The sequence below is a fragment of the Zootermopsis nevadensis genome, unplaced genomic scaffold, assembly GCF_977971745.1.
Source record: "Zootermopsis nevadensis isolate Lab colony 2312 unplaced genomic scaffold, Znev_1.0 Znev_ptg000022l, whole genome shotgun sequence".
Taxonomy (NCBI): domain Eukaryota; kingdom Metazoa; phylum Arthropoda; class Insecta; order Blattodea; family Termopsidae; genus Zootermopsis; species Zootermopsis nevadensis.
In genome coordinates this window covers 8,859,172-8,884,228 of record NW_028259154.1, presented here as the reverse complement: position 1 = coordinate 8,884,228, position 25,057 = coordinate 8,859,172, and the positions used below count along the sequence as shown (strand labels likewise).

Genomic DNA, 25,057 nt, shown 5'->3' with positions numbered 1-25,057 from the left:
TTTATTTGTAGTGTTCTGTCTGGCGACAGGTCCATATGAACAGGATCCTTCCATCCTTTTCTCGGACTGGGACCTGTTCATATACGTTCTTGGCAGATGATCCAGAAGTGGTTTGCCATTGCCTTCTTCTGTGTGTGAATGGAGTAATTGTTGGGATGCCACGGAGAAACTGGGGAAGCCCCCGGAGGAAAACTCCGTGTTGCCTAGACCACGGCCTTGCCCAACACAAGTTATAAATTCGGGCACCGCCGGGAATCGAACCCGAGACCCCCAGGATTACAAGGCCAGCGTTCTAACCGCTAGACCACCGTGGCACGTGCCTGAAGAGACTGAAGGAAATCTCAATAAACCTCAGTTTTGATACTCAGACTCCAGACATAAGTCAAACCCGGTACTTTCAAAATACGAAGCAGGAATGCCAGGTGTTACACCACGATGAAGGAGGCCCTGAAAGGTTTTCTCCACTGAAATCGCGAAGCCTGCGTATTCCCTGTCCAGATAGGCACATCTTTTTGACTAGCTACGCTAATAATACTAAAATAATTATAGTACCACAGAATTAATCTGGGTGATGAAAGTAAAACCCTGCCTCAGCTTCAAGACAGTTCTAATTACTCTGGTTTACTGGCTCCGAACTACTGAGCGTGTTAATCCCTGACCCTTGGAACGAAGGAGCGAATAAAATTCTTGTTAAAATGGTCTTCCAATGAAAAGCCGTGGCAAATTCTTCAGATGCAGCAAATACAATATACACAGCACGTAATGTAATTAGTTGCAATCCATGGCAATCTAAACATTCCTCACAGAGTTTTCACTTTATGAATTCGACAGAACTAAAACTGTTTTGTAACTGCAGGCATATTCTTGTTTCAGCATTATATTCACTCCGGGACACAGGAGGCTTTAGTTTATCGTCTCTTTCTTGGGCGACCAATATTTATTCTTCTTGTTGTAGGCCTATAATGGAAGTTTTTTTTGTATTCTCGTATTATTTTGCTACTGACAGATGTTTTAGCAATCGCGTACTCCTTAATTTCATCTTACATCAAATATACTTCTAATTCTCTTCGCATTTCGTCATTTGTATTCCTACCCATTCTAGCGAAAACCTTGACAGAATTTAAGAAATTACTTTCTACGGACTAACTCCCTTCTTCAATACACATTCTTCAATCACCTATAACAATACTGTGACTGTTATTGTCTTCTAGAATTGCAAAAACACTTTTCTTACAACTTTCCCTTTTAAATACATCCTTATAGTGTAACACTCGTATTTCAAATATATTTTCAGCAGTCTGGCAACAATTACAAGAGTAAATGAATTTAAGAGGCGAAGAACCATTGTTCCAGACATCTTTAAACAACGATATCTGTCTCAGTGGTCGCCCGATCCTTCAGGAACAAAAAAACTTCGAAAACCCGAAGCTCATATAAATAATATTTAAAAGTTCAGTTCTTACTCCAAACAGAACACATCACATCTACATTACGAAGATCAATGCTGTTTATGGACATAATCGAGAATAATACGAAACAAATAAAAATGTTATATGTGCAAAATGCATAGTTACTGATTATTAAAGCAGGTGGTACATATAATTACCACTTGTGTTTAAAGGGTTATAAATTACCCAATTATATCTTGCCTACCAAATACAAATATAATTCGACATTATTTCCGAGAATGCATATGTTAACAAAACTGTTCTAATGAAAAACATTTGTAACTTTCCACAAATTAATCTATTAAACTCAAGTCCTTTATTTCTTTTTAGGGTATCTGATTCGAATTCCGCACTCTTTCCTAATAATTCGAGTAACAACCTAAATTCAGTCGTCTACGGCACTTTCATTTTATGACAAATCATTTTTATTTTGAATGAGTCAGTATTTACTGTGGCCCCATTTCCATTTCATAAAAAAGTGAAATGCTGTCGCTAATGTAACATTCCGACTAAAACAACAGACGCATTGAATACATTTCTGCAAGCTCTGCATCACACTTAGGGGAGCTCAGGGCATAATGGGACCACGGGGCAGAATAGGGTATCGGCTTTATTTCGTCTGTAATGCGTTGCGATCTATCGGGACCGCCATTTTGTGGTTACAGTTTCTGAAATAATCACAAATGTCGGATTTTGTTTCTACATTTTAGAAAATTTTCTCAACTTCCAGTGAAGGTAAAACCTATTCATTATTCGTATCCACTTTGTTGAATAATGCATGTTACAAGGTGTTTTCTCGAAAGTCTTAAACACAATATATATATATTTATTTTTATAATGTTATTTTTGGTGGGACAATCCTAATTTGAAAGAGTGTACTCGGGGCAGATTGGGGTATGGTAGAATGGGGTACCCCGTTTTGCCCCGAGTGAAAGTAGAGAAGAAGATCAAGATGGCGAATGCATGTATTGTGGCGATATCTATACGCAGTCTATTGAAGGGTGGATCCGGTGTTCGTCTTGCTTGAAATGTGCCCATAACTCATGTGCAGGTGTTGGTAGTCAACGATGATGAAGAGGTACACACGTGTGCCGTCTGCATTAGGCCTAAGTACATTTCAAATTTGTAAATTTTCGACATTTTACATTGTATACTAAATCATTTTTATATCCTACGTCATAATTATTAGATAATCTGTGTCTTCTTGCAACTTTTTCAAACATATATCAACCATACCCCGTCTTGCCCCGGGCAGGGGGGAAAATCGGCAAGTTACATTTTTGTAAAGAAATTAATATTTAAAAGAAACCGTTACTCTTACAACTAAACTAATAATTCGTTATAAATGTCAAATAGACAATAAATCCACACAAGGTTCCTCCATGTGTTTGTCCCTTTCACATGCCTCCATATAGTAAGTTCCCCGTTCTGCCCCGGGCTCCCCTACGTTCTTTTTCGTCTTTTGCGAGGGCCGTCGTTCAGTTAAATATATTTTTCTTTGTGGAGTGTGATGTTTCCGCTTACGGCCATCGCTGAGTTCGAATCTCGAAAAACAAACACAATTTAGTTCACGACACTGTGACACGTGCAATAACTGCTAGAAAATACGCTGATGAAATTCATGAACATAAACTCATAATTCCCGTCTATTTAAATTGAAATTGTATCCCGGAATGTGTTCAAAATTAGTTCAGCAATTTTAAAATATAATCGATTTATGGTTACCGGTCCTAATTCAAGTTATAATATTAATATAAATAAAATCGATTAACAGTATTTGTTTCCATAAAAATCGAAAAAATCAAACTTCATTCGCACCCAAATAACAATTTCATTATTGTTTTATGTGATTTGTGTTCATCAATGGAACTTCCCACAGACTAAAAGATACATTTATAACACAATAAACTGATGCATTTGACTCAGAACAAGTTTCGTCCTTTTATCATTAAGTCGTTTTATTTTGTTTCTAGATATTAAAACTATAACGGTTCTTGAGTAAACCCAGTCTCCTATTAAAACACTGTCAGCTCTTTATCTGAATTAAAGGTGCCGGTGATACCACTCACATCTACCACCGTACTCCAGAATTCATGGAGCCTTACCTCCACGCTCCTATACACACGAACCTGGATAGTTCAGTTAATATAGTGATTGGTTATGGGACAGACAGCCGGGATTCGATCCACGACCGGGATATTACCACGTCCAGACCGGGCCTGAGGTCAAACCAATGGATAAAAGGAGTTCACACCACCCCGGGGGCAAAATGGCCGAAGCATGAGGCTGGTCATCGCTTGTACATCGTGTCGAGGTTAAAGATGTGTGAAGCCGGAGTTGTACAATTCTGGCCATGAATGTGTCACGCTGAAACACAGGAACAACTTTACTTTTTCCCCACTTTACCCTCATACCCACTGATGGAATGGTACTTGACAAATGTTAAAGGTACGACCTCTCTTACACACTCACCAAGACCTATCTCCTTAACATTTTAAAGCCCAGTGATAACTACATATCCCATATATTTCAATAATTAATAACTCTTCAATTTGTGTTTATGTATCGTATTATTCTTTGGATAAACGGCGATAATTTCCTTAACCAGCATTAACCAGTTGATCTTCGTGATGGTAAAGAGTTGTTTTCTTTGCGGTACGGAATTCATTCTTAAATACCGGGTCTACAATTTATGAGGCTGCGGTCGTGCTTGGATTGCGTGGTCGGCCGGCGCTCTGTTGATGTGGGCGGGAGTTGTGCGCGTTCTTCCGGTGGGTCAATAACGAATGAGTTTCAGTGTCGCTAGTAACAGCGAACTACGAATATTTCTCGTCACTAATTCATGTTATTACATTAATTGTTCTTCCCTTAAATCACAAAAGATGTTCAAAGTGACTCGCTTGTGCTTGCAAGCAACTTCACATCTCGTTAACATGTTTCGAAATATTCATAAATTGTAGACCCGGTATTATTTAGACGAGCTTTGGTTTCAAAGAGTTAATCTAACTTCCGTTAAATATTAGATATAGGAAATAAGAAAAATGTATCTAGGCCCTATAGGTATTTCAGGGATAACATTTGAAGATTTAAATATAGTTTTAAGAAAACAGCTGTCAGAATCAATATTAATGGGTTTCTAGACTTCAGCCATTGTCCAGTAGGCTATTCGTCCATTATAAAAAGCTAACCTCAGTCACTGAACTTCGCAACGTTGTATTCTTTTCGAAATATCAGACGACAGACAAAGCACATAAATCCAGTGATAATAAATTGATAATAAATGCAACACACCACCGTCAGAACCCTACAGAACTGAGTTGCCAGAATAAAATACGATAGAAAACTATTTGCGATGGGATCAGTGGGTTAGCGTAACGAATATGCCTATTTTTTGGAACGGCAGACGCCGAATTGCATCCTTTTGACAACACACGGCGGACACGGCTTAGTGTTCCTGGACTAGGTCCCCTCCTGGTTCCTCAACCTTGAATTAATCCCATACACCTTCAATATGCAAGTTTTAGCCTAGTGTACAAACAGTCAACATATTCTAACAAAATTGCATACATGTCGAGAAACAAAAGGTCGACTAGCTAAGCGACTGGTAGCGTCTCATGAAGGATTCGCATGCAGAGAAGGTGTTGCTTATTTAGTGCCAAACTGTTCTTCGCGGAAGCGCATTTTTCAAACTTAGTCTAAGAAAGCCAGGAAACAAATTCGCAAGACGCATAACTTTATCTGATTCGCTGACTTCAATATGGTTATGATGACGTCACTACACAGCTGAGCGTGAGAGACGTCACACCGTGGGGCGAGTCTGTCCTGTTTCCTGCCCATAGTAGTCTGTACGTTTCAACACTTTTTCAGACTTGGCCTCCTACAAGTTCCTTCGTCTGTTTGTGCGATGCCACGTCACTTCAAGAGAAATGGCTTACTTTTCGATGGCCTCTGATATTTTACATTACGCTTTCTCACTGCTTCCAAAGGCTACAAACTCTTGCAGCTGTAACATTTCCGTGCGAAGTGCCAACAGAAGGCATTATACCTTGTCACACCCAAGAAAGAAAACGATTTGAACAGAGTGGTTGAGAATTCGCCTCTTACCATGCTACATAACTAGTAGACAGCAACACGCATGTGATTAACTTCTGTAAAATAGTACTTACGTTTTTGCACCAAAGCGTAGGGTAACCGTGAACTGATAACGTGTTTTGTTAAATATGCTTAAAACTGATTCATGACAGGGGCTAACAAAATCACATAACGTACAGCAGTCGTGTTGCAATGGCCTGTATTAACCCTTGGCCAAGATACGACAGAGAACTTTTTATTAAATAACGGAACTATTTTTTTGTGTGAATGCGCGCCAGGTTGACATACGAGAACCGATCTCCCTCCAATCCTGTGGTGGGCGGGAGGTGCCTTCCCTTCCTTCTTGTTTACATCAGAATCGTTCTTTGGTGAGACAAGTAATAACACGAAAAACGTCTTTTTTATTTACACAGCCAGCTTACAGGCTTCTATCAGGTTAATACGATTCTCTTAACTTCCGTTCCACTTTAATGCCGACCTCGCCTTCACGTGTTTCAACCTCCCTAATAAATTATACTTCGTCAACCGATACATTACACCAGATGACGAAACGTCAGTATTATAATTTATTTTATGTTAAGTTTAGTCCTTAATTTATATAAACGAACACATAAATCTATCGATAAAATTTTAATTTGACTTACATCTGTGCTGTTATATATATCAAACATTTTTGCCTGCATCACTAGCATTCCAAACACTCACTTTATAAAACGTAATTAAACAACCGAACTCCTCCTTTGACACTGAGGCACGGACCACACAGTCAAATTATAAAATTAGCCTGGAGCACGTACGAATTTGATAGGCTTGTTTTAAACAACATTTCTTCTTGTTTGATTGCTTGCCTTTAATGAATAAGCATTTATTATTTCTGTTGATTAACGTCTCTTAAATCATACTAATAATCCACTCCCTCACCCTATAGTACAGGATATTCTTTAAAAACCATTTCCATTCTGAATGTATTTAGCAAAAATACCTTATTTTGTTTGCATATAGCCACAATTGTCAGACATCAACACTGTCACAGAAAACGCAGAAGAAACATGTTTTAACGACATTACCACACCAAGATTACTCAGAGGAGAAACGGCTAGTGTTTAAGCTTGAATGTTAAGATACAGAAGAAATCTGTGGCACATAGTCTCAGAAACTAAACGAACTTTCGTCCAGACTTGATGCGTAAGATAAAAGCACACGGAGCAGACAGACGTGATGATGTTTCACTTTCTTCGCATGCTTTCTATAATTATATCAGTTGACTATAAAAAGACAAGCACCAATTATTTTGACGACATTTATATCGTATAAGTAGCAGTCCAACTGCAATAACGCTGTTTTCTCCTAATTAATGCTGAAGCTAATTATACATTGCGACCACGTCGCCAACAATCCCGCGTGCTGTCATCGAGAACACTCGAGGCTAGACACTCTAGTACCCAGCCTAACGAGTGTCAACATCTACATATACTTCTCCATTACTTCACAAAATAAAGGACACGTGCATGCAATGAAATAAATGTAACTTTCTGCGATCACAAGTGAAGCAATCGGCTACTTCTTACGCTCATTTCCCGACTCTAGATTCCCACGGATTTTGAAACGCCCGACTCGGTAACAGCGACATGCCTTCTTTCATTCTCTGCCCGTTTCACTGCGAATCTTTCCTGTTGTGAGCGTTATTATCAGATCGAGGGCGACCGTTACAACTTTAACTGTTTAACAGTTTCACTGCTGAAGAACTGCATGCCCTCCTTGTCTCGAGCCCCCCTTCAAATGAAGCTAAAAACATCGCCAAACGCATGGACCATTCGAGCGAGAGACGGGAAATAAATCCCACATACATTTTAGTCGAAAAACCTGCTAATATAAAGCGGATTCATAAACTAGGCGGCCGCCTTGTCACCAACGAAGGAGCCCCGGGAAGGATAGTACGCCGGTTTGGACGTGATAGCCAAGAAAGAAATTCTTCTGCCGGGAACCAAACCCCGAATCGTGCATTCTGTAGGCACACTTTCGTCAGCAACCAGGCTCATTCACTTTGAATACCAGTACACATTATTCTGATGCGCTGAAACTTAATAAATATCGGATTTCAGACTTTCGCGGCGAGTACAAACTTACTACTATAACCAATTGACGCGGCTGATTACCAAGATTTTATTGGTTAATAAATATCGTGTCCTACATGCCTGGGCATAATTGTATCTGAGACACAAGCTACGTTACTTTTTCGTGGTTTTCCATGCTTTTAACATGCAATAACTCACTCTGAAACAATCAGAAAACCTAAACGTAGTTAAACAGGACTGTGAAAGCGTAATCTGTATCCTTGCAAAATTTCAATTCTGAATGCTCCTAGCTGTTATAAGCGTGTTTTATGAACATGTCATTAATATTAAATTGGCCCTCAACTTTTAATATAATATTTATACAGCTCAAAATGTTCTTAATTTCATCAATACGACTTACATTTTCAACAAATTGTTTATTAATTTCACTGGCGAGCTTATCAATTCATGGTAGCCTAATTCATGCCGTTATGACAAACGGAAATAGAGTACAGCCTTTACTGTTTTGAATGCCACGAAAAAATTACCAAAAGAAACGTTGCATACTTTTAAAAAAGTCTGATGTCTCAAATTTACTGCATGTAGTAAGCGGCGCTGGCTTCGTACCGGACTCAAAAGTTCGTGCGTCCGCCATATTGATATTACCCGTTGTAAGAAATTAAAAAGTATGAGTTGTAGGTAGCCTACAGTGGCACAATGCACATCAAAACTTAATAAAAATCCATCCAGTGATTCTCCAGTTAAATTTTGCGGACTGGGACAAGTTTTTAATTAGTAATTTGGCGATATTCTCATAAGGTAATTTTATTACGATGGGCTGATCACGTGGTTTGGATTAGGAAAACAAAAACACCTTTCAGAATCCTGGGAAACCTCTTATAAAGCAGCAGGCTGACTTGTTAGACTGAGACCAATCATAATCAACTAAGGAAATGTTACTATTAGTCTATTCCTCCTCCAATAGCAACTCCTGAAACTGATCTCTCCATCTTTTCATCATCTTCCTCTTATTATCTACACGGGTCTATAGAATACTTTTGTGAATCGATATTTTCCAATGGTTCCAAATGATCCTGCCAGATCCTTTGATAAATTATAATTTATTTTAGTTACGAAAAATAAATGCTTCGTCTCTGTTAATTGCACATGTCGGAGAAATCTCTACTGCTTCAGATTGTCAATCGTGTACAGTCAGAGCCAAGAATTGCAATTCATAAAGCAGCGTGAGTACCGCCATTACTTTATAGAATTTTCAAGCATCCACTGTTTTTGTTCTCTTCCCGGTACCACACAAATACTGAAAATCTGCGTGCTTCACATCCACGTCACTTGATTATACAAATCTCACAAGCCCTTCATAGCCAAGATACTTAAAATAATTTGTGTGATCAGCTGTTTTCTCTTTAATTTGAATCTCTGCTCTCAACACGAGTTTTCTCTTCAAAAGCTAAAATGTTCGCTTTGTTTTTGTTTGTTATTGTGCTAATTTTATATTAAAATCTCCGGCTTTCCATGGACACAAATACCGCTATCGTAAAGTCGTGAGGCTGTAAGGAAGAATGCAGTTCGGCGTGTGTGCGAGCTGCGAGATATGTTAGACTGCCCCTCAGATCAAATACAGGATGAAACAATGCGGGAAAAAGTCGACGTATAAAAATAACTACGGTACGTACGCATTGCAAAATACAGGAGGAAAAGACAAAGGGTAGGGTCGACGGTGAACTTTCAGTTTTATCAAAAAAAGTGGTGTTTTTGATGTACGTACGAAAAAATACTAGATTAAGACGAACTTTATTTACAATACTCATCGCAGGGCACAAAATGTTTTATGATGACCGATACTGCATGTTGTCTGCGTGTTTATCTTGAAAAAAGCAAATCACTACATTTAAGCTTACGAAGGCTTCGCCACGCAACCACTTGCCCCATCAAGAGAGAAACTTTCTAGCTTGTAATGTCACTGTTTCCTATCAATTATTCGGTTTAACAACGCTTTTTTTCAGTAGCTCAGACTACACAGCGTCGAATGAGATGATTATAGTGAATAATGAATTGGAAAGGATGTGAAAGGAAGCGGTCATAGCCTAATTTAAGATACTGGAGGGACTGAGGAAAACCACCAAACACCCAGTCAGGATAACCGGTCTCCGGACCGAGATTTGAACCCGGGACCTCCTAAACACGAAGCAGTGCTGTTAACCACTCGACCACGACGTTACATTTCTCTCCGTTGACATCCCACCGGTCGCTTTACAGTTAGGGAGTTGTTTCTTTTGCTGTCTCTAGAGTTGTAGTTTCGTATAACCCAGAAGGGCACAACAACCAGCGTTTGAAAGAAAAATATTTCCGAATGTCACTTTCGTCCTTGGGTCACGATAACGACTGTTGTTACGCAGTTTTACAACCCATGCGTTTCTACTAGGTTTCTACTAGGACTTATGGTGTTCTAAACACAGCGAAGAAAAAAAGCTGTCGTAGCTTAACTTGCGTTTCGAAAATTATCTGGGCAGACTGGAAAAACACATTACGAAACTTGACAATCTGACTAGTCCTGTGGCTCGAACTAAAACCCATCAGCATTCATGTCAGTGTGACAGGATGACGTAAATACAACAGTTTAATTCACCTAATGAAGTTTTAAATAAGTCAAAACAAATTTTCTTTCTTCACTTTTGTATCTTTAAGCCCCATGAACATATGAATTGTCATACTTTAATTACGGTTGATTTGCATCTATAATTAGTACTGATTGCCAAGCTATGGGTCTCTTAAGTTACATAAAGGTACAGTATTCCAAACAGAATTCTTGGGTCGCACAGATGACTGAAGCAAAAACAGTTTGAAAGACGATTTATTTGTTGCCATTGTTTTAAGAGAATCGCTAAATAGCGTCCACGTTACAGTTGTGTACTGTGTAGAATTACGGACCGACACGATCTCCTGGTATTTTATTCGTTTTACAAATATTGCTAACATAAATCCTCAAAAATTTATAGGCCCAACTCAAAAACGAAAGACCGAAATTCCTGTGCATAACTGCATGTACAGTAGCAGCAGTACCCGGGGGTTTACTTTTGACATCTGTGAAAGAAATTTGTTTAAGTAGAACATGCTGTGAAAGGCATGCAGCTTCTAACGGGAGTCAAATATCCATTTAAATGCCACCTTCTATGATGTCAATAATTTTAACTATGTGGGTGTCAAGTCAACATAACGTATTTTTACTATTAATAAAAAGCACGGTATCACTAAGTTCATGGCATGGTTATCTATAAATTGTGCTCTTCTCTTCACTCCTCTAAACACCTGCAGCAATAAAATTCCAGACACCTTTTAGTGGAACAAACTCATTAAACATTACTTACAAGGCTATCTGCATCCAGGTTCATTCTTCAAACCACATGGTCTCGACCTCCAGATGTCGATATTTGGAGGTACATTTAAAATAGCGTCGCACATTCCAACATTGTTATAACACACCTGATTTCACATAATGCTCATCACACATCGCCATGACGTTTAAACCACTAGGAATAAAATCACCTGTCTTGAACCGCATGCTTAACAGACATCTGTGTAAAATTAAAGCCCACCACTGGTGTTCCACGGTGCAGAAAAATTGAATAGAGCCTAGGAACTATCCAAGACACAAAAACTGTGTGCACAAAGCCTACGTTATTGATGTTCCGATAAACGTAATCAAACACTTCATTCAATGACACAACAACCAGATTTCCTACGAACCAAGCTTTCTTCTTCACGTCTGACGTGACATAGCTTTCTATTCACGCCATCACCGCCATCTGCGAAGGAATAAGCCAAGTACACAGAAATATGTGCTGCTATCTATGATCATAATACGAAGTAGGTGAATATTAATTTGAACATGCAATGATGTACAATAACCACCCTGGCACTACCACATAATTAATAGCGATCACATTAATTCCAATTCAAGGAAGGTATGTAATATTGAGTTCATTTCTCGACATTTTCCAGACCAAGGGCCAAATTCACACTCGTTTATCGACTCAGACCACAAGGTTATAAATCTAGGCAACTTCTTGAAATTTCATGGAAATTTATTAATAATGTTACTGATATAAAAATATTAAATTATCTGAGGCTTGTTGACGATGATATGTCATTACACTGTATTACTAGACGTTTTCAGTGGCATGTTCATGCAACATTTAAAGATTTGTTAAAACATATATTTTAGCTGTCTCTGCTTTTATCATCAGTCAAATTCACATAACTTAGTCAGCTGGGTTCAGGGATTGAGATTAGCACTTTCCAATGGACTCAACTTGCCTTCTGGGTTGTGGTATATGTGTAGTCACCAATGTTTTAGAGAAACCCACATCCATTAAAACTTATACCTTAAAACACATTCTTGGTTCCATTACCAATTACCTGAGATATACTATACTGCTCCACCTGGAATGTATTGGATGTCTCCTGTAGGCCACTCCGAGCCATCATTCATGTTTTCATTTTAGCTTCTTCCATTTAGACTTCAACCCTACTCAGCCACCCACCGTTGTTCCACACGATTTCTGAATATCATTATTGCATTCCTAGTGTATTATTAGCATATCCATAAATTGCTTTCACATCTTATGAGACTGTGTTCAGATACAATGAGACTTCCCTGTTAAATACAGCATTCTACACACAACTATTATGTTTTAACTAATTAGTTTTAATATACTGTCAACACTTGTGGGATTTCAACATCCATGATCTGTTGAAATTAATGTATAAGTTACTTTCAGTATTATTAGATTGGTTCGTATTACCTGAAGATGGCTGCTAATGGCCAAATATGTTGTAAACCATGCGTTCATACTTGTATTATGATGTTAAGAAGAGTATGAAGCATGTTACTTTGTGTGTCAACAGACTAAAGCTAGAGTTTACTATTACCTAGCTTGAAATTTCCCTTATTTTCGTTATTAATTCAAGAATCTGTGTAATGATGTCTTTATGGATGCTGAATGCTGATAGTTACCAGATGATTCTAATCATTAACACCCAACATCACCAGAGCAAGAATGCCACCAAACACACAAAAGGGGTGAATAACAGGTAGACAGGTCGTTTCAGTCACATTTAATTGACACTTCTTATGAAACCACAAGAACAACCTCTCCCTACTATGCTCAAACTTAAAGCATTTAGGTTGATGTGCACCAAGATTTTTATATGTAACTAGTATTCTGTACTTATGGATAAAAATCAAATCTTTAATAGATACATTGATCTTCTGGGCTATAATGCCTTGTGAACTTGTAGGCAGACACCAACATTTCAAAGGAACATGCTGTCTCCATCTTCAGGGCTTAAGAACAGAAATAAGAATGTAGATGGCTGTCTTCTGGTGTGTAACCCTGTGTAATTTTGTTGACAGTGACCAGACCACATGGTGCTACATCTCAGAAGACAGGCATCATGAAAACCTCAAATCTCATCAAAGTCACGCACGGTGTTAAAAAATATCTGAGTTGAATTCAAGACACACTAACCCGCACCTGATGATATGGTTTTTCAGAGGCTGCAACTTATTATAGTAGATGAACTATCCCAAAGAAAATGTTACATAAGCCTAAAGCCTACATTCCATTATGTACAACCACTCACTTTTTAAATCTATCTCACATCAGGTACAACCATAGTAACGAATTAATTTCGAGCATCCCTCAACCAGTATAGTCAACATGATTACTGAATTTTCATTGTTGGGATGCAGCAGCCATAAACATATCTTACCATCAGCCATTCCAACAACACCAAATAAATTTCTCAAGCTCTGAAAATAAAACTGGTTATAGCTTCAAATCCACTAAAGATGCACCACTTCTTGGGTGAATACAACACAAATAATGAGCCCACAAAATCTGAAATGAGTATACACAGCCACAAGAAGAATGAACCAATGAAATTCAATATATGTCTTCTTCTTCTTCCCAAGCTCTACAGTCCACTTGTGAACTTTGGCTTCCTGAGAGGTTTCTTGGTCTTGAAATGAGTAGTGAGTGACCAGCCCACTGACTCTGCATAATTTCTACTCAATCCTGATTTGACTGCCAGAGCCATCTAGAATCAGGAGACTTGGGTGAGAAATGGCTGCTGAATATTGCTTACAAAACATCTCATATGTGATCACTGCAGCAAATACTGATCTCACTAAATTGAAGTTGACTGTATATCATATAAGTTTTGTGTTAAGTCTCATGTTGGTACACTTAAATGATATGTGACTGGCTGGTTTAATGGCAAAGCTCACTAAATGAAACCACCATGGAAACTCCCATTTGCTCCAAAGTGCTTAGACAGAATATACAGATGTAGATATAGTAAGATTTAATCACATAAACTCAGTGGTACATATTAACATTCAGGATGGTTGAGTAGTACCCTTTAATTATTTTAATTGCAAATGTCACACTACCATTAATTTCTACAATGAAAGAATAGGCCTACAGACAAAGCTCCAAAAAAGTTCATCAAGATGACACAGTGAAGTATGCTCACTTTTCACTTATATACACGCACATTCATCAATCCCCACATTCTCATGAAACTTGCATCCATCCTTACACCAAGGGAAAATATATATATATATATACTTTACATATAATGTAAATCTGACAACCACACAATAAACTCTTCTCCAAACTTGAACAATAAACGTTACAAAAATTCACAGGGAAATGACACATCTTAATCACACACAAATCATGAATACAGTCATCACAAAGAGGATTAATCCTATAATAACTATGTACAATATTTCAGTGGACAGTAACATTCACTCCACACCCAATCTCAGAGTTTAGCTCTACAAGCAATTCCTTTCATTTTTCAAAAATATACTTTGGTACCATTAGACATTTAAAGTAAAATGTGTTATTTCAACTTTTACAGCTACAAATGGTAGTAAGAATTATCTTCTTCTTTTTAAATTCTGGAATGTACAGTAGACTATAGGCATCATTCAACAAAGTAATTTACTGGATTCATTGATAATTTGAAGTAATCTTATCGAGTTTTCAGGTGCTGAGTTAATTAGGTCAGTATCTTACAAACCAGCCTTAACTATATTGGACTAATAGACAGAAACAAGACAATCGGAAAATCAATATCAGTATCTCATTGAAATAAATCCATATCTCACTGCAATGAACACACATCCCATTCAATCTTCATCAGTTACACTGAGCAAGTCTATTAACACAATGGTGACCAATGAGGTATCTCCATTGTAAAGACTGAGAATGGGCATGGTGATGTACAATCAATTACAATTTAAGGTAATTGTTTAGTAAATTTTTAAAATTAACAGTTTCATTCTGAAATTAATCTGTTTCCCAGACTAGAACATAAAAATTTAAACCAAATAATAAGAATGATCATGTCTAACCACTAAAATAACAGAAAGTCCACAGCTAAGATTGTTCAAAAATATGTATAGAATGGAAAATACAATAATACCTTACAAAAGGATGGTAGACAAGACAACAAGAAGGCCTAGGTTGGTGACATACGAGAAAAGGTATTCATAACATAGCCACATGCAAGGGAACAGGATGGAATGAGGCCATAAAGAAGCAATCCAAATACCAGAAGGAAGAGAGTTCTTTGCAGCACCTACTACAATGTTAGGTACATGAGGAATGAATAAGTAACCAGTTATTCTGTAATGACAGTTCAACTTCATCACTTTGCACCGTGAATGTACTATAAAAAACGCTTCTTCAAAATTATTTTAAATGGGATAACAGCAAAATTGGAAATATATGTATGTGCTGCATTTTTTAAATGTTACTCAAACTCAAAACCAATGTCATGTTAAGGACCATAACACTATACAATCACCAGTTTCTAGATATGTACTTGATTCAGTACAGCCCAATAAAATTAAAAATCATAGATGTTTCATTGATCTGCTGCCAATATGTTAAAAACATGTATGAAATGATATTCTATTTGGTTCAGATAGCTGTTAAAGAACAGAAGTGATGCTGAAATTTATATTACTCATTTCTAATAGTAACTATATGCCAGTATAATTGTTTAAAACTGGTGTTAATAAAGAGTTAACAAAATTTCATTTTAACAGAGAAACCTAACCAACAAGTTCATTATTTTAAGGTAATTCATATTCTCCATTCTAAAGAACACTGCAGCATCAATCATCCATCTTGATTCTGTTCTTTGGTGATGAAACTGCAATGTGGTGAGCTGGTCCGCCAGCAGTTTAGAAAACCTGGATGTTTTCATCGTCAAAGTCAAGTAAATAGACATTGATCTGGCACTGATATTTACAGTTCTAGGCCACAAGACTTATGCCAATGATGACGGTAATGTCCTGGAATATGATCCAAGTTCTGATCTGCTTTCCTATTGGCTCCACACCCATAAATAAAAACACATACTTCCCAAATGTCTGATGGACTGGAAGCATAATTATCAGCACCAGGTAGCTGTATAGTTACTTTTCCTTAAAAATGAAAATAGCCGGCAAAATCAACAAACCAGACCGTCACAACATGGAATTATCACCTAGGAATGGAACAAGATTAACTACAAACCACTACAAAATCATAAGACATCTATAACCTCACACATATATCACAATCACTTATAAAATTAAGCATATGTGGTCTCAGTTCTAAGCTGTGATGTGCATCATTTTCTTAAAAACTGTTCAACATAAAGGCTAAACACAATGCTAGCCAATGTAGAGTCGAGTCAAAATAGTCGCTTGGTACTACAGATTCAAATGGCCTATTGTGCCTTCCCCTAAAAAAAAGTGTGTGAAAGAATTTTAAAGGAGATGATGGACTACTTTAAAGTATTATCCTAGCATTTGCCTGAAGGAACCAAGATAATCACAAAACAGACTAATCAATATATCTTGTAGTGTGGCTGACATTCAAACCACCTCCTGAATAAGAAATTGGAGTGAAAACTACTTGACTGTGATGTTTAGAAGACAAAATGCTGAAAATTTTTAAACTAGTGCCACGATTAAGACCTGAGAATTGAGATCACATTTCACACACCAACCACAAAGGAATGTATTATAAAAAAAATTACATAATTTAACAATCAGGTGTCTAACAAATTTACAAATGTTTATACAGCCAGGATTCACAGAAGTTTCAAAACAAGCCCACAAATAGAAATGTAAGTATTTATATCTTCCCACCTATTCATACTTAAATTATAACAAAGAATTAAATACAAATCCAGAAACATTATAAACAAAGTGACAATATACAGGAAGTTTAAAGAATGACTTCATACATCACAAATGACAAAATGCTAATATTACATTAATTTATAATTCCTTCTTACGTCAACTGACTTCATTAGTTACGTATTATAATTTTAATATATCCTAGATTGTTCAAAATATTCTATTTTGACAGACAATATTGCCTCCATTACCAGACCACAGTCACTGTCAATTTGAGCTTATAGATCAGAATGGTGCCACTTATGCACAAAACTTTGTGATTATAGCCAACAAAATGAACATTATCCTCAGGGGGAACACAAATACAAATTGACACCCCTCAATGCCAATTACCTTTATTTAGCACGGAACATGTCACTCAGGTGAACTCATAACTTCCAACTTCTGCTGAACCCAACATCAAGGCAGCCTCAACACTCAGTTCCACTACGATACTCTGCTCCTTTGTGAACTCCTGTCATACAGACTTTCTGGAGTCTGCACATGAATAAGCAACATTTGTCAGTGAAAATCATTATAACCCATTGTTAGTCAGAACTTTTCCACACAAAAATTGACTATAAAAGAGAGAGGTAGATGAATCAGGGTTAATACCTTGACACTCAGCATTTTTCTTAGACTTGCACCCAGAAATTCAGTTTATAATCCATCCAGAAAGCACCACAGTCAAGTCTGCCAATTTCATTTTTCATTATTTCTTACACTTCTGCTAAACTGTCTTGATTTTATATTCTTGTGCAGTCTACATAAAACAATCAGGACCACATATAGTTCCTGGCTTTTGGATCTTTATACAGAGGAATTTTAATACAGACAAAATATTTGATAAAAATTTCTGTTGAGGTATGTTTCATCTACAATTCAAAATTTGTTTTTTACAAGAAATAAAAAAACTTCTCAAATCTGGAGTGTTATCACTTTTATCATCTAAAAATATGCAAAAGCCCACCATGCCACCATCCACTGACTAAACAAGTGAAAACAAGCAAGCTGCCTTCTATTAGCAGTAAGAAGAACATCAAGTAGTGCCACTTGCACATGGTGGTGAGTCAAAGAACTGTGAAGGGGCTGTTGTAAATTTGACAAGTACAGAAAAAAGAAATGTGGATTTTAAGTCTTCTGGATTTTGGGATGCTGGATACAGGGTCCAACCAACATTGTATGAATTACTTTCTGCTAAAATTAATGAAAAAGAACAACGGCTTGTAAAACAGCCCCCCCCCCCCCCCCCCCTTTACAAAACAGATGTAATACAAAGGTAAACAGAATTTGTGGAAAAGCAGCATTAAATAGACCACCAGTTGGGAAACACTGCAGTATAATTTGATGAATGGCTATAAACCACAGCAAAAGGGAGAATTTTAACAGCACAGTCAATGACTCAAAGAGGTAAATGTAAACTCTAATATACCAGATTCATAACAACAAGTAAAGGAGTTGTCTAACATTTTCACCCACCTCATAGTTGGGCATTCACAAGAACAAAGTACTCATCTGATAATCACCCCCCTCCAAAAAACTAAGTATACTTTATCACAGATCCATGGTAATTCTTACATTTACATTTTGAGTCAACTGTTGTAACAAATAAACAAAGTCAGCCTTAAGAATGACCTACAGAAATTCAACATTTTGGTCTTACGACTACAATACTGTCTCAGATCTAGAGATGTTTACAGGATTCAAACTGTCTACAAATTTAATGAGATATCTGCACACACTGTTGTAACATGAAAGGTGATAAACACAAATTTACAGTATCAGTCCAAAAGCAATGAATATTATCATCAATAAAGACCCCTGTGAACTGACAACACAAATTTTTATATAAAGTAACTTCAAATCAATAAAAGGCAAATATTTACTGAATACATATATAATAATGATGGTGCCTTTCCTGCAGCTAATCACAAGAAGAAATAAAACTGTATAATATATACAACAGCTCATAAATTCTGCCACTGCCATTACAAATGTCATAAAGTTACACACCTCAAGGCTGACCTCCTTTTTAGTCTGGGATGATGGAACCATAAACATATTTCTTGTGGTATAAAGAGAAAACCCAGTAACTAACACAAATTCTCTACAAGGCAATATCAAAGTTAGATAAGCATTGATTCTAAATAAATAAGCTTTGTGCCAGAAATTCATTAATATATACTTATTAAATGGTTGTAACATGGTAATGACCAGTATGCAATTCTCTTCACATAAATTCAGTTCCTTTCAGAAAACAGGTGAGGCAGCAGTAAAAAATTTAAACTTCTTTATTAATTTACAAGAACTTTTTCAGAACCTACTTAAAGTCAAATATATGCAGTGCAGGATAAATGTTTCAAGATGCAATTAAATATCTTGTGTCAGAATAAACATTCAAAATACTTCCCTCTCTAACATATATTACAGTTTTAAGTAGTTATATACGAAAATTTATTTCAATACTTTGGCATTTTAAATAACTGGAGACAATGAAAGGACAGAAAGACAAAGAACTGAAAATAATGAGAAGAACAGGTTAGCCAAGACACAACTGGATAAATCAAGAAAAATATGATATAGAGGGAAACAAAATATTGCTACTTATATCAAATATGCGGTTTGAGGGCATTCAAGGAAACAAATATTAATCTGACTGAAAACAACATTTAAAACAGCCTCATAATTTGGTCTCCATCTAAAAAAGGGCTGAAAGGAAATCTAATAATGCATCTCTCGACAGAAAGAGCCTATTATGAGAGATAACTGCTTTCTGCTACAGCCTTTGTTTCTACAGATGTTAAAGTTGTACTCTTTTACATAATAAATGGGAGACATGTTTAAATTTTAGCAGAGTTGACACCATATGTATTCTAAAGACACTGTTCACTATACTGCACTGCAAGTTGCAGCAATATGGCTGCTCCAACTGCTCTCATAAAATATAAAATATATGGGGGTTTGATGGGGAAGAATTTGGAAACCTACCTATAGTGGCAAACCAAAAGACCAAGTTATATGCATTCATCTTAAACTGTGCCTATTGTAACATGGACTGGTAATGGAGGGACTTTTGTACTTGGATGTCATTATACATGACTTTGAAGGATAAAGTTATAACAATGACACAACCACACAATACTAATTATTGTACTATATACACATACTAATCAATCATCACAGACATCTAGACAGTATAACAATTTACCAGAAATTACAAAAGAATATGATATCAAATAATAAACTGCATTGAAAGTAGTAACAAGTGCATTAAAAATTGTGCAACTATGGCTGTGTTCAAGTAACAGGAGTGTAAAAATGGGAGAATAGCCAGTATACAGAAAAGTTTACCAGTACTGATATATCTTGTAATACTTCAGACTACAAAATACAATAAAAAAATCTGTCATTACCATAAGTTTCATAAGAAATTTGCCCATAGATCTTTGTAGATTCTTTCTCAGAATTCACACCAAAACCTTAGCAGAATACGTAGTAGATTCAATTCCAGATCATGTCCAGAGATATACAGCACATTCAATGACAAACTGGAATGCAACTGTCACTTCTTGGCTAAATGCTACAAGATCAATACAAGTTAAGTACCACTCCACAAAAACAATATAATAACCTTACATATATTATAAGAGGTGCCAAAAATACTATCTCTGTACATGCACACACTCATTTAAGTAGGTTCAAATTCATCTAAAGAACTACCAAAACTGTTCCTCCTATGTTTTCTTTTAACCCTTCTTCTGTATATATCACCATCATGCACTGAACCTGAAGACCAGCTTCATTACTTTAGCTGCTGACAATTTTGAGATCCATTCTTTTATGTGAGGCACCTCAGTGACTTCTGTAGTGTATTCTAATGTAGCCCTTATTACAACTGGTTTCTTTTCCAGTAACCACATAGCATTTTTTTAGGTCTGCCTTCCAGAAGTGACCTGAATTTATTAATAAGGTCAGGAATGTCTGTTGTGTTTGAAACTGTGATCCCAGGAAATTTATGACAAAATTTTCTCACACTTCAGAGTAGAACCACACATCATTTACGATTTGTACACAAAAACACGCTGTTCAACAGTATATCAAATCATATTCACACACACGACAATAACCAGTGCTTAACAAGATGTTACGCTAGTGCTTGATGATGAGTCATGCAGTTCTTGCTGGGAACTGGGAAGTAACAGTTGCATTCTGGTTTATCAGTGAATAGTGGCCAACAAATGTTATGTTCACATTCTTCCAGGAAGTACGTTGCAATGTCATCGATCATATTATGTTACTATAGTATTACAACTTAACTGCAAAGTACACACCATTTTCCTACATATGGCAGATTACAGACATTACTCTAAATTAAGGGATCAATAGACATCCAACTGTATAAAGTAACAGTTCTCAGGCAAAATATTTTCTATGGACGCATTTGGTTTTGAATGAAATTTTTATGTTTCTGTAAGGTACAAGTAAAGTTTTCCTAGCAATTAAGAACCACACCAAGAAAGTATACAGGAGGCATGGAGGCAAAGTTCCACATATTCTAGTCCTTGGTACTAGGAGCAGAATGGTCAGCTTCATGCTCTATCACACTCCTCTCCCCAAAGAAGTAAGATGAATGATGCGTGGGGCCCACAACCAGTATGAACATGGTGGCAGATAGAAATATCCCTGTCTATACAATAATTAGAACCACAACCATCCAGCCTACAGCCAGAAACATTACTGGCTAAGATATTTTGGCTAATTTATGTAAATGAACAAAAATAAATATGGTGCTCCAATTACTCGACTTGTAAACATACATTTTGTACTGAATTTATTCAGGATACACAAAAAGGAGAATGTGAAGTAAATCTGCACAGATCAGCACAAGAAGCAAGATGACAAAATTTTCATTACTAACAAACAAAAGGTTTTCTTTATACTTCTCACTGCAACAATCCAAATTATTACGTTACTAGAACAATGCCACCATACAGATATCATTGTTCCACAAGACAAAGGTATGAAACTGTAAAACGTTCTATGGAAAATATGAAAACAATTTCATACATTTCTAACTTAGAAAAAGACTTGTAAACATGACCGTAAGAAGCAAGTATGATGGTAAACGACACATGAAATTACATATGAAGTAGATGAGTTTCAGAGTAAAATGTATCCCTTTAACTATATTCATATTTAACTAAATTCCTGAATAATCCAAGTTATAAGAAGTTTATAACTTCAAGTGCCACACATGCATAAAGGATTTGAGCTTCAATATCTTGTAATAAATGGAACAGATATGTTGATTATTAAAACCCAGCACTCCAGCTTCTTCCACATACTGTGCAATGGGTTTCTAAAGACAACATTCCATACATGATGATTAACAAAACATAGACCAGCATGTTACATGTTCATACACTTAAGGACCTGAATTGTTCATTCAATTTCAGAAGCAGCCATGAGTTTGGAAACAAAACAAATTTTATTTAGACTGTGCACTTAAATTTTAAAAGAATATACCAAAGTCCCTTATGGAAATGAACATATTTAGTTGAAATGGCATAACAGTGAAACAATGCTAATGGCCTACTGATTAAAATTACCATGACTCATGAGCCATAATATGACTCAGACACTTGAAAACACCCATGCTAAAACACAGACTTGTCTAAGGATCTAGTGGTTTGACTCTAGCATTTCCACAAGGAATTCGTCGATGGGTACATCACCAATTAGTCGGAAGAAAAAGAGGTGCTCAAGGCACTTGAGCCCAATGGAACGGAGTGACGGGAGACGTAGAAGCAGCTTGGCAAAGCGGCCAGGTTCATCAGGATGTGTTGTGCGAGTGTATTCCTCCAATGCAGCATAAACTTTTTCTCGAAGACGTTCTACTTCCTCTCCGGACTTCAAGCCACGAACATCTGCAACATTGTGAACCCACTCTGTATTTAAGAGTTCAAAGATCTGACTCACAGCCCATAGGATGGCTGTCCTGACAGAGATTATCATTCACAATCATTTTTCTATTTGACACTATAAAGAGGTATTGTTATATAAAAGAAGACAAGTCAACACAGAATCTTAAAAAAGAAAACCTTTAAATTTGTTTCCCAGTTTATGTATCAATACATTCTTAACTATGTAGGTCATAAAGCAGCAAATGCAGGATGAGTGATGGATGAAAATAAAAACTGTCACTCTCTTTTTAAGGTACATCCTTACATATGATGAATTCACTAAATAATCGGTCAAGACAGATGATCCAAAGGGTGAGAACTGAACCTGTAACCCAATGAATATGAAGCCAGACTTGCTAACCTCTCAATCTCGACATTCAGTAACAAGACAGGTGATAAGTAAAAAAATATCAGCAGTTAATAAATTTAAATTTCTGTAACCCTCATAATATTCATAAAACAAGTACATATTTTATGCTGACTACAAACTTATGCCACCAGGAAGGGAGGGAGTAGGAGATGAAAAAGGGAATGAAAGAGTTGAAAAAGATAGTACAGTAGGGCCCCGCTTTTCGGCGCTCCGCTTTACGGCGATTCGCTAATACGGCGCTCAACAGCTGAGTCAGAGAAGTGCATCCGGCGCCATTTTATCGTCGCTGATTCAGCCTGTTTACAGTTTTTGTGCGCTCCGCGTCTCCGTATTTCTGGCAATTTTTCAAAGTTATTACAAACTGTATATTTATATAATATTTTTGTGTTACTACAGTGTAATTACAAAGACGTCTAAGGGTAGTAGCGATAAAAAGAGGAGTCGTAAGCCTCTTACTTTAAATGCCAAGTTAGAGATGATTAAACTTCGTGGACAAGGCATGTCTATGGCCGAGATAGGACGTAAGCTAATTCTAGCTCGCCAAACTGTTAGTACCATCGTGAACGCTAAGGAGAAAGTGTTAAATGAAATTAAAAGTGCCACACGAATGAACTCTAAAGTCATAAGAAAGAGAGATAGCCTTATTGCTGACATGGAAAAACTTTTAGTTGTGTGGATTGAAGATCAAACGAGCCACAATGTGTGTACTACTGATATTAATTTTACTTTCATATCGTTTTCTTAGGCCTAGCGCTATTGTGCACTTACTGTATGATAGTGTAAACATGATATGCATTTGCAAGTGAAAAAAGGCAAAGATCCGCTTTACGGCGATTTTCGCTTTACGGCGGGGGTCTGGTCCCTAACCTGCCGTATAAGCGGTGCCCTACTGTATCTTTAAAAAGAAGGCAATTCTGGAGAAACACGACAGTGAGGAGAGGACTGATACTGGAATGTCTAAAGAAGTGATCAAATTTGGCATGAGACTAGTTTACACTGGCAGTCTACAAAGTATGTAATAAATGACAACTAAGCAAATAAGGTACCTGGATTAAACAATATAACAGAGCGCAAGCACCCAAGTTCTGTCTTGTCCATTTTCATTTCTCGCATCTTAGCAACAAGTTCTGTGAGCACACGGTCGAAGATTGTACCAACACCAGCCTGATGTGCTGAGTTACGGTGAACTGTGAGACCTGTTGCCAAGACAATTCCATCCTTAACTTCCATAGAGCGATGAGAAAAAGCAGCTATCAGCAGCTCATTCCAACCTGTAAGTAATTGTGACAAATTTCAAATAATTGGAACTTTGGAAATAATGATTTTTTTGTTTTTCTTCCTACTACTGTTACATCATAGTGAACTCATCTAATGCTTCTCTAGAGTACAATGGATATGGATGTTAAATAAAGGTAAACTTTTTTTTTATATTTACAACAGAGCTGACTCTTGATATAAGTCACTGATCCTGATAAACACCAGATAAGAATATGAAAAATAACAAAACATAAAGCAACACTCAGTAGCATCCTGGTTTGAATCTGGACACCCAGTAAAATTCAGAAAACTCACAAGCTATTAAAGGCAGAGATTCATTTTGATGCTGGAACCACCTAATGAGCAGAAAGGAGGTTTAAAAATTACAACCTTAAATGGATAAACTTTCATACTGTAATAATTCATATTAAAACAGATCAAGTGAATACTGAATAGACATTCTTTATATCTCAGCCATCAAGCCCATAACCAGTCATATATTGATTCACCTACCCCAACTCATGAACATTTAATCAACTCCAGCAGAGTCCTTGAGAAGCTGATAAATGCTCAGCCAATCAAGAAATTCACCATTTTTTATAAAC

The 25,057-nt window shown here is 36.8% G+C and overlaps 2 protein-coding genes across 10 annotated transcripts in view; both read right to left on the bottom strand.

Moving 5' to 3' along the window:
* Nucleotides 1-11,386, bottom strand: part of Rgl (Ral guanine nucleotide dissociation stimulator-like) — an 81,417-nt gene extending 70,031 nt beyond the window's left edge. For both annotated transcript variants that reach the window (XM_022068949.2, XM_022068950.2), the window contains exon 1: nucleotides 10,981-11,386. In XM_022068949.2, coding sequence (XP_021924641.1) covers nucleotides 10,981-11,004 — 24 coding nt within the window. In that variant the 5' untranslated portion in view covers nucleotides 11,005-11,386. The remainder of the gene's footprint in view (nucleotides 1-10,980) is intronic.
* Nucleotides 11,387-18,568: 7,182 nt separating this feature from the next.
* usp (retinoid X receptor ultraspiracle) overlaps nucleotides 18,569-25,057 on the bottom strand; it is a 97,785-nt gene continuing 91,296 nt past the window's right edge. For all 8 annotated transcript variants that reach the window (XM_022068923.2, XM_087354100.1, XM_087354102.1 and 5 more), the window contains 2 exons: nucleotides 24,242-24,466; nucleotides 18,569-22,789 (listed from right to left, as the gene is read on the bottom strand). In XM_022068923.2, the coding sequence (XP_021924615.1) occupies nucleotides 22,545-22,789; nucleotides 24,242-24,466 (470 nt within the window). In that variant the 3' untranslated portion in view covers nucleotides 18,569-22,544. The remainder of the gene's footprint in view (nucleotides 22,790-24,241; nucleotides 24,467-25,057) is intronic.